The sequence below is a fragment of the Myotis lucifugus genome, unplaced genomic scaffold, assembly GCF_000147115.1.
Source record: "Myotis lucifugus unplaced genomic scaffold, Myoluc2.0 scaffold_66, whole genome shotgun sequence".
NCBI classification, from domain to species: Eukaryota; Metazoa; Chordata; class Mammalia; order Chiroptera; family Vespertilionidae; genus Myotis; species Myotis lucifugus.
In genome coordinates this window covers 3,243,567-3,254,601 of record NW_005871114.1, presented here as the reverse complement: position 1 = coordinate 3,254,601, position 11,035 = coordinate 3,243,567, and the positions used below count along the sequence as shown (strand labels likewise).

Sequence of the window (11,035 nt, the reverse complement as noted above, 5' to 3'; positions counted from 1 at the left end):
AGGTTTAATTCAAAAACTCAATTCGCAAGGCAAAAAGGGGGTGAGCAAAAAGAGAGGACTTCTCGGACAAGTGTCCCCTGCTCAGAGGCGTGCAGGATCTCACAGGGACACACTGTACACACACACACACAGGCCAACCGAGAGCGGCTGCCTCTCAAAAAAACCACGGCGAGTCGGGGTTGGTGCAAACTGCAAGGGGCGCAAGGGTTCAAATGAACCAATTTCTCAGATGAGCTAAACGGCCAATTTTTCTTTCGAAACAGAGTTTGGTGGTTAGTCTAGATGACATGGGGGCTTTGTTTTTGAAGAAGTGCAGCCACTACGAGCCATGATTAATTGCCAAGCAAAACAAACAGAAAACAAAGGACAGACCAGAAAATGAGCACCAAGGGCACACAGGAGGAGGGGACAGAGCAAGCAGAGTGGAGACGGGAGCTGAGACTGGGCAAATACACAAAAGGCCACCTCCGTGGGATGGTCCCAGTTCACTGGGTGGGTTGTTGTTTCTGTCCAGGCTGTGGTCTGAGTACGGCACAGGGTTCCCATTATCAAAGGCCCCCGGGCAGTCCTCTGGGACCGCGGGTCTCTCCTGAGGGGGCTCTGCGGTCCGGCCCAGCCTGGCCATGGTGTGTCGGGAAGACAGGCGCTTGGGCACCGAGGGCTTCCCCCCGGCGCGGGGCTCGTCCTGCTGGGGCTGACCGGGGAGGTCTGGCTTCCGGCCCGCCAGGGGGCCCGAGAAGTCCCCGGGGGCAGGCTGCCTGGGGTGGTGCTGGAGGGGCTTTTTCAGCCGGAAGGGGAGGGGGCTCATCAGGTAGATGTTCCTGAGGAGCGCGCTGCGGTCCCCTCTGCAGTCCGGGCGCCAGTCGGGCTGCCGGGAGGCCTGCTGCTCGTGCTTGCGGATGGTGGTGAAGCGGGTGTAGGAGGCCGGGCAGGTGCCCTTGCACTTGTTGAGGCGGTGTTTGGGGAAGTCTCCGTGAACGCTGCCGCCGCTGCCCTCCCTGCTGTCACTGGAGACGTTGGAGCAGTGGTCAAGCTCGTCGGAGCAGGTGGAGAGGGGCTCAGAGGGCGCCAGGCCCCTGAACCCCAAGGGGGAGTCCACCATGCGGCTGCACGTGGGGGAGGCATAGACCCCCCCGGGGTTCATCCCGTCCACCTCCCGGGGCCGGAGCTTGGTGGACTCCAGGAGGGACTCGGCGGAGCGGGCTGCGGTCAGGCCGCTCCGGGACAGCACGGGCGTGGGGGACTTGCTCAGCCTGCCCGACAGGTCCAGGGACGGCATGGACCGTGACCGCTGGATCAGCTGCTCAAAGGCCGTGATGCGGGAGGAGACGGTGTGCTTGGGGATGTGCTCCGAGCCCTCCTGGCTGGGGCCCAGCTCGCCCCTGGCCAGGGCCAGGCTGCTCCTCTCGAAATGGGAGGCGAGGTCCCGCACGCTGGAGGAGGAGGCAGAGCCCAGGAAGAGGCCGGCTCGGTTGATCTGGTGCATGTCCCGGTAGAGCATGGTGAACTGCATCCCCGCCTTCCTGGAGAGCGGGCAGGGCCTCCTGGCGCTGGAGCCGTACTCCTGCAGGCTCAGGGTGCTGCTCGACTTGCTGTCGTAATCCCGCCGGGAGCGCATGAGCAGGTTCTCGATGCTCCCACCCACCTGGAGGGGGAGCCCTCTCTTGGAACCGTTCAAAGAAACGGAAACACAAAGGTTCTCACAGCTCTGAGCCTTTTCTGATGGCAACAGGACACTCTTCTGTTCCTGCAAAAGAGCGCTGGGAGCGGAGAGCCTGGGCTTGAACTTGGAGGGGAGGATTTCTGAAATGCAGGCTTTTGCAGCAGACAGGGGTTTCTTGTGCTTACACACAGGGCCTAAGGCATTGCTAGTGTTAACCGTTCGGCTATGAACTGAAGATGAAGAAATCATGTGAGCATTCCCACCTTTATGATCCACTGGAAAGCATGCAGAATAAAATAAACAGACCCATTAGGTTAAAGCTGAAAGCTGCTAAAAAAAAGGGAGAGGTAACATGCTCATTTGTCATAAGGTGTTTTTATTTTAAATTTCCAGTCGATGTCCAGAAGCAAAATAATCTGTGCTGCAAAGCAGGTGCAAAATGCAACGAAAAAATGGCCACCTTGCTAGTCAGGAAAGGCTAAAGCTCAGCTAGTTTCTAAGAAAAGGGAATCAGAACAAAAGAGAGAGAGAGAGAGATGCTTCAGGGAGAGCAAGGCCGGGGATTAAAGGAAGGAGAACTATTAATACCAGAAAGAAAAATGGCCGGTGAGAAACGAGGGGAGGGGACTAGGACGGCTCAAAGGCCTGGAAGTGGACCCGCACAAGACAAAAGTGATTCCAGTAGCTGGAGGTTCACCCCTGCCAACACCCCGGTGACAGTGTGGACGGGAGAGACACCCGATGAGGCAGACAGGCGAGAGGCCTGCAGGCTTCGCAGGGTTACCTTTCGTGGAGGCCGAGCTGGACGGGCGCTTGAGCCCACTGAGGCCCTGGAGAGGGATGTCTCCACCTTCCAGGACGCTTTTATAAATCTGCCTCTCATTCTCCAGGCTCCCGAGGTCGCCGGGAGCCCCATCGGATTCCCTCTTCACTGCGTGGAAGTTGGAAGAATATATACTAAGAACAATGTAATTTTAAAAGGAAGAGAGAAGAGGGGGGAGAAAAAGAATAGGAGTTAGTATTTTAACATTTGTCTAAAAGGTACATTTCCAGCTGAGGGTAAGAAACACACTTTCCGGCTTTCTAATCAAGTACCGCCCTTTCTAAGGAGCATTCCTATGCAGAGGTCAAGTTCGACAGGCAAGGCAGGCTCACAGGAGCCCCTTGTCCAGATAGCGAACTGCCCTAATTGAATGACTGATTTGTGCTTTCGCAGAATAACTGAGAAACACGGCTGGGGCAGGGGGTAGGAGATAAGATTAGGAGGTGGGGAGGGCAGGGCAAGAGATGCTGGGGCCCAGGTGCTGCACACAGGATGGGGCAGTCACGAATATAGTTGGAGGCCGGCTGGCATGGCTCAGTGGTTGACTATCGATCTATGGACCAGAACGTCACGGTTCGATTCCCAGTCAGGGCACATTGGGTTGTGGGCTCGATCTCCAGTGCGAGGCATGTAGGAGGCAGCTGATCAATGATTCTCTCATCATTGATGTGTCTCTCCCTCTCTCTCCCTCCCTCCCTCCCTGAAATCAATAAAATATATGTATGTATAAAAATAACGTAAGTGGAGCCTCCGACCAGTGTTGGCAACTTTAAGTCCAACTTAAAGTTGGCCTTAGATTTCTGGGTTATTTTTCTTTGGCCAATGAAGCATTAAAATCAACCATGAAAAGTGGAGGCCCAGCTGGGGCTCCAGGACAGTCAGCCACCAAGTGAAAGGGAACCTGGGTTCTCCATGCTTTCACGGTGCCAGCCACCTCTGCACCCACTGCTTTCAAGATTCATACTCAGAACATGATGCCATGTTATGAGGCTCACCTATCGATACATCCTTCACTCACTGACACAGCCTTCACTTACTTTTATCTTGTTGAAGTCCTGGGTATTTTTGCAAGTTCCCACAAATCCTTTTTGGAATGAGGTGGGCCCCAGGAAGGATGAAGAACACTCACACTGAACCGCCCCTTCCCGAGGCCCAGTGTCCTGCGCCCTTGCCCGCGGACACACTGACAGGTGGATGCACAGGCACAGATAGGGAAGGACTCCTTCCCCGTAGACGTGCCCAGGCCTTGGCCAGGCTGCTGCTTGGTCCTACTGAGCTCCGTTTGCTGGAATTCTCAGCTCTAAAGATGTCAACAGCTCGGTGGATGCTTCATCCCAGTATTTTATTATGAATATTATCACGTGCACAGAAATGCTTAAGGAGCTGTAACAGTGAACACCGATGTGCCTGCTCCCCGCCCCCCCCCCCAAGGTCCACTGGGCTGCATCTGCTTTATCCACATCTGTCCCCTGCCTTCCCTTTCCCCAGCGATCACAACAGAATTCCTCTGATCCTCACAAACAACCCCACTCCTCCCTTGTCCAGAGGGGGAGCCCCACATGGAGTCGGAGTGGGCGAGGTTTAGTGGAACGGGAGGGCTGGACCCTGAGCCAGGACACGCAGCGCCACACGGAGCTCTCAGCCGCTGTTCTAGAACATCTCCCCACGACCGTGGAGGCAGTGCCCACCCCGCCCCCCGCGCCCAGGCTCGCACACCACGGAAATGGAATCTAAGGGAAAAGAGAATCAACCCTCACAGCTGAGAACATACAGGCAGGCGGCGGAGTGAGCCCACAGAGCAGCCCCGGCCGTCTCTCCCCAGGCCGTGCCCTGGTTTCTAAGAGCCCACAGGACTATAGGGCCCATGAGGACACTCAGCATGTATTTGCTGAATGAATAAAAGGTCACATTCTCTGAAAGCAAATTTGGCCCATGTGATCTGATTAAGAATATGTTTTGAACCATAGCGAGGGGGAGGGTCCCGGGTTCAATTCTGGTGTCAATCCCTGGCCCTGGTTAGGGTGCATGCGGGAGGCAACCAGTCAATGTTTAGTTTCTCTCTGTCTCTCCCTCTCCCTTCCATTCTCTCTAAAAAATGGAAAAATATCCCCAGGTTATTAACAACAATAACAACAAAGAATATGGTTTGATTTGTGAAACGTACTTAGGAATTCTTCCGCAAGTGTAAGAACTATGTCACATTTACTTGGGGCTCTGAGCTACTGACGTCAGTAACCTCAGGCCGTCGGAGCAGTGGAGAGAGTAGGGCTGCAGGATCAGGTGGCCGGTGGCCTGGGCTCAGGCTGGCTGTCCTTCCTGGTGCCAGGGCCCTGCCTGGAGGCCTACTCCCACCTGGAGACAAAAAGGCGTGGCTTTCCCAGGCGAAGGGGCCGGGCAAGGGACAGGGCTGCCACCGACACAGCTCTGGGCTCTCCGGCTTCTGCCTGCAGGGCATTCACAGATGTCCCCGGTTCTGACTGACCAAAGCCACTCACTCTAGTTGGAGGGGTGGGGGCCTTCAGGAGACTAGCAAGCTGTCCATGCCGGTTTAGACCAGTACAAGTCATCTAACCTAGCGTTCCCTTTGAACTTCCTGATTGAAAAGAAATCTGCCTCTTTTCGAAACTTCCCTTTCGCCATCCACCCTCTCTTTTTGGCTGCAGTTCCTGATTTTGTCCTTCAGCTGAAGCCCGTGTCTCCTCTGTCCATTCCATCTGCAGAGAGACCCATGGACAGGCGTCCTTCAGGCCTGCCAACCAACAGCTGTGGGACCGAGGTCGCTTTTGTGAGAGGAGCACCTCCAAAGCTCTGGTTTGGGGCGACCAGACCTCAGCACAGAGCGACTCTGACAGTGGCTTCCACCCCGCTGTCCTTAAACTGCCGTGGCCTCAGCCAGAACGACCGACCCATCTCCCCTCGTTCCTCCTAACTTCTCGGCCATGACACCAGCTGCGGACCTCACACCTCCCCCTCCCCTACCTCACCCGCTGTCAGAACTCACCCCGCCCCCAACGCCACCCCACTTTCTGGCTTTATTCCACCCATTATCACCATTTTTTCCTGCTTCCCACCAGAACGACAAGCCTGAAGCCCTCAGGAAACCTCTCAGGATGGGCTTGCTATGGCCAATTGTTTTCTTTCTGATACCGAAGCCGACATACTTTTTCCAGATGTGTGACACTTTTGCAACTTGTTTAAAAACAATGTCTAAAAGCTCCAGTACAGCCTTTCTAAGTGAATTATCTTCCCCAGGCCTCCTCATTGGAAAGACAGACACCATTTGTCCATTGTACCAAAGGGGAAACTGAGGACCAGAGCGGTGAAGGCCTCTGTCAAAGGTCACAGTACTGTTGGGTCTTTGCTGTGTTCAAACAGACCAGAGAGGGTGAGAACAGTACCCTCGGTCTGGCCGAGAAAGACCAGAGTCACCGATTCCGCACCAAAACAAGCCAGGCTCAGAAGCTCGGCGGAGCCAGTTTTGGGCTGAGGAAGAGCAGGCCAGCAGGAGGCAGTGACAAGAACGGACCCCCTGGCTAAGAGGCAGTGCTGGCTGCTGAGTTAAGGGGATTCAACAGAAACTCACTCGAAGAGTAAAGTGAGAGAACAGAGCAATCATTTTAGGGCCGATGTTTCCAATGTGCTAGCTGGCCGGGTCGGGATTCCAGCCTGACTCCAACAGGCAATGTGATCAGTGGAGGCAAACCCGCTCACTTTAAAAACTTGGAGACAATCTGTTTCTCTCAGCTTCAATTTCCTTCATCTACAAAACTATTAGGTGTGGTGAGACTGTCCAAAAAGTCCACCTTCAAATCCCTTATCTACAAAGACATTCCTTTTGACCTCCAGATACATACACTCAACTGCCTTCTAGAAGCTCCACTTAGATGTTCCTCAGGCATCTTAAACCCAACACATCCCAAACCAAACCCAGCTCTGTTCCTCCACCTCCCATCACCCAAGCCGGAGAGCCCAGAAAATCAACCCCTTCTCCCTCTCCTTGCCCAGCAAACTTCACGAGTCAGCACGCTTTGCTTACTCCGTCCCGACACAGCTCACATCAATCCCTTCCGTCTCTACCTCCCTGGACCCACCTCCCACCACTCACCCACACCTGTGCAAACAGCACACCACCGCTCCCCCAGGCTCCACCCCATTCCCCTCCAGTCACTGCAAACTACTGCCAGCGATATTTCTAGAAAAGATCTCACCATGTCATTCCATGGCTCATTTTATTTATTCAACAAGTATTTATTGGACACCTACTACATGTCAATCAGTCTCTCAGGTAGAGATTCAATAAGGAACAAAACAGACAAAAAGTTCCAGCCTCATGGAATCCACTGTTCAGAACCATTTAGTGTTTTCAGGAAGAAACAAAAAGAAACAGTTTTCAACTGGCTATGGGAGAGGGCGTCTAGACAATTTGGGGAGGGCAGTTCATCTTCTAGCCTTTCATAGCATGAAAAAAAATTTACCTTTTCTATTTGTAATATAATGTTATTATTATTATTCACTTTTTATTTGCGGCTCCTCTGTAAAGCGTACCTTTCTTCCTCCACGAAACAGAGGTGTTCCTCTGCTCCTGATCCCATCACTGCCTGTCCCGCACTGGATTCTGATGGTTGTTTACAAGTCTGCCTCCCATTACACTTGGTTTTTCCCTTGAGGGAGGCAGTTCAACTGATTAACCTTTGCACAGCTAGTGTCTAGCACCTTTGTTCAATAAATATTAGTGGAATAAATGATTCTATAAAATTAAATGCCTACACGCACACAGATTTATGATACATTTTCAAGCCCTGGAAGTTTCTAATATTTCATCAAGTTCTCCAGGCAATGATTTGTGTTTTGATCTTAAGTTAGATTAAGGGAAAAGGGTGCTTTTTCTAGCGCACCATCACCACTTAGGAAAGCAGCAGCTTGAGTGCCACCTGCTGGCCAACTAGAGTAAAGCTCTTTGGTTAGGCAAAGACTGTATTCAAACTAACCAATGCTGAAATGCTAAGCAATGATGAAGAGTAGGCCACACTGTTGATTTATAGGTCTGGTAATTCCACAGAAATAAAATACAAAATTTGGCATACACTGTGATCACAACTATAAAAATATATTTTTTGAGAGGAAGGACTGGTAGATTGTATTAGGATATTAGAACAATGGGTGAATTTTTTCCTCTCTGTTCCCAAGTTCTTTTAATATTGTGATATGTAATCAACTTAATTAATAAAATTCTAAACTAAAGTCTCTCCAAGATATTAAAGTGGATTCAAAACAACACCATCACTTCCCCACTGACCACAGAGTCCTGCACCTGGGCCATTGTGGTTCCTCTTTCTTCAGTCCTTGGGTTAAGTCAAGTCTTTGCCAATGTTTCTTTCAGCAGGTCATTCCTGTCCATTGAGTGAAGGGAACCAGATTTAATCCACAAGTTTCCGGCCTTGGTGCTGAGTTGGATTTTAGTTAATTAAGATGTTTTCATTTATTCAGCAAACATTTAGTGTGCACTTTCCTATGCGTCAGGCACTGCACTTAAGCTGGCTCCTCACCAATTCCAAACACAGAAAAACCTTATTCATTTGAACAAACTGGGAGAAAACCAAGCCCGAATTTCTGATAAATTCCCAAATGGTAGAATAGCAAGAGGAAACAAACCTCACCTATCCCTGCCACATATTTCCCGTGAGCTAGGGTAAGGCTGAAAAAAAAACCAGAGGTCTTTGAAGACCTGTTCCGATGATATAAATAAGAGTGCCGGGTAAACGAACACATCAGATAGCTTTATGCACATGAGTCCTCAGAGTCTGACAGCAATTTGCTCTTTTCGGCAGTTTGCATTAGGCCCCTCGATCCTGCTAACACAATATTACAAATAGTTGCTTAAATGGTTTTTTCAATCATTTGAAGGACAGTAAGTTATAGGATGCTTTCTATTAGTTTATTATCAGTATGGTGCAATGGGAGCGCCTGCCAACACCAGTGCCCTGGCCGAGAACGTGACTGCTAGTCTGGTCTGCGGAGGAACAACTCCACCACACGCCAGCTGCAGAGCCGTGGCTGTTACACTCCTGCTTCCTCACCTGTAAAATGCGGATTAAAAAGAATGCCTGGTCCTGGGATGTTGCAAGGACTAACTGAGGTGAAGTACGGAAGCTGCTAAGCATAGGGCCTGGCACATAGTAAATGCTGAGTAAGTCGTTCAAGTCACCACTTCACTTAAGACCTGTGTGCCTAACTCTGACAGGCTGGGCACTGCTGTCTTTTTCTGAATATTCTTAATCCTTAAAGTCTGCTTCAATCATGTGCCACTTTTCTATCTTTCTTTAAAAAATATTTTTATTGATTTCAGAGAGGAAGGGAGAGGGAGATAGAAACATCAGAAATGAGAGAGAATCACTGATTGGCTGCCTCCTTCACGCCCCCTACTGGGGACCGAGCCCGCAACCTGGGCATGTGCCCTTGACCGAAATTGAACCCGGGACCCTTCAGTCTGCAGGCCGACATTCTATCCACTGAGCCAAAGTAGCTAGGGCCCACTTTGCCTTCTTATTTACTAACATTCCTTTTTTTTGTTTGTTTTACCCCCAAAACTACTAAGGGACAATTATGCTCCTATTTATTACGTAGCATAGTGCCTTGGTCCAGGGAAGCTAAGGAATTCACTCAGCTGGCCACCTGAAACAGCCTTTTTTGTCTGTGCATTTCAGGGAGATGGATGGGGCGAGGGGGCAGAGGGGGAGACCAGGCAGCAGGCTTACGTTATGCAATCCTGGGAACGGCGGGGCAGGGAGAGATCTGGTCCAACCAGGCTTTGGGCAGTCAGGACCCCCAAAGTGACAAGCTTTGTTGCTGACCAATGGGTCACCTGAGGGACCAGTTTGCTGGGAGCTGTGGCCTTGAAGCAGCCCTTCATCTGCAGATAGCCTGAGGCCGTCTGTGGGTTCATTTCTGGGACCTGGAGGACCTGGGGCTGGTCATCCTTGGGCTGAAGGGATAGTTCAACTATCTCCTTAAAACAGAGTGAACCTCAGAGCCCAAGGTGGAGGGGCGGGGGGAGCGGGGGCAGCCTGATGATATAGCTGAACTCGGATTCCTCTCTGTCACACCGGTGGCCAGACGACCAACCCAACAGTGAGTGCAAGAGACGATACCGACCTGCTCCAAGACGGAGCTGTCCTTTCAGACAGGAAACTTTCCTTCTAACTGCTGTCCTAATACATCGTTTCAACTTCTTCTCAGACTCTGGGGTCTGTTAATCATAGCCATTAATATACACATTTATAGAAGAAATATTAATAGAATAGATCTGGCTAGAGATTTGGTCACTACCCTAAGAGGATGAAGGGTTTTTTCCAATTTTCTAGTGAAATACTCCAATCACAGCTAATCGACTTTCAAGTGAAACCACTCTTGCAAAATGCCCAAATGACCATAGGTTTGTCACACATGTCCATAAACTCAGCGTTCAGATCAAGTCAGGCTTCTGTCTGCACAGGCGAGCTTGTCTCACTGTGGATCTGCCCGACCCAAATGGAACCGGTAATAGCTGTGCCTCCCCTTCTGGTCATGCTTTGAAGAATAAGATACAGACACAGCGGTGATGAGGTGAGGAGCTGCTCCCACCAGAACAAACTCCCACACCTATGGGTGCACCTGGCGTGATGGAGATGCAGTCCTCGCTCCCAAGGAGTTTACAGTTTACTAGAGGCCCGATGCACGAAATGTGTGCAAGGGGCTTGGCCCTCGCAGCCCCAGCGTGGTCCGGAAGGTCGTCCGGCTGTCCGGTCTAATTAGCATATTACGCTTTTATTATCATAGATTAGAGTTATCCAAACATAGAAGGAAAAAAATGGAAGACCAGAACTGAATTGCTACTTATCACCAAACTGTACATCATTCAAAGCCACTAGACTGCTGCCTATAACACACACTTAGGTCCAAATCGTAAGTTTCTCCCGCTTAGACATTCCATACAGTGAGCCTAGAAACAAGGTGGCAACTTACTATCCAGGAGGCTCTGAAGACATTTCCGGAGTGGGGCTGACTGCTGAGCTCTGCAAATGTCAAAAAGAGAAAGAAAGAAAAGTGAACATGATTTATTTTGACTCAGATGTTTCAAGCCAAGGGGCGTCCCTGTCCCTTCGCTTCCTAATGTAGCCAGGGCCTCTGGGAGGAGGGGGCCTGGCTGGAAAGGTCTCGGGGCCGGGAGGGAGGGGCCCTCTTTGTCTCTGGTCTTGACCTCCCGGTGGCTGCATCGAGGCTCCCTGGGTGGGTCAGGAGATGGCCGCCTGGGCCCTCTGGAGGACAGGCCCACCATTTGGCCAACATGCATTGACAGAGCACCCCCTCCCCCAGCGTGCCCCGGCCTTCCGACCCCCTGCCAACCCCCTGCAGACTCCTTCATGCGCCCCAGATGCCACATCCAGAGAGAGGGCCACCCGAAACATTAGGTGCAGAATGCACAAAAACACATTTTAAAAGACCACACTGGGTTTAGTTGTTTGTCTGCCCCCGCAGACTTAGACGTGCAAAAAGGGGGAGAAATGCAGATT

At 51.3% G+C, this 11,035-nt stretch overlaps 1 protein-coding gene across 1 annotated transcript in view; it reads right to left on the bottom strand.

Moving 5' to 3' along the window:
• SORBS1 (sorbin and SH3 domain containing 1) overlaps positions 1-11,035 on the bottom strand; it is a 211,022-nt gene that overhangs the window by 33,439 nt on the left and 166,548 nt on the right. Inside the window, exons 22-23 of the mRNA XM_023754890.1 lie at positions 10,488-10,537; positions 2,448-2,620 (exon numbers count right to left, since the gene is read on the bottom strand). Of these exons, the coding sequence (XP_023610658.1) occupies positions 2,448-2,620; positions 10,488-10,537 (223 nt within the window). The remainder of the gene's footprint in view (positions 1-2,447; positions 2,621-10,487; positions 10,538-11,035) is intronic.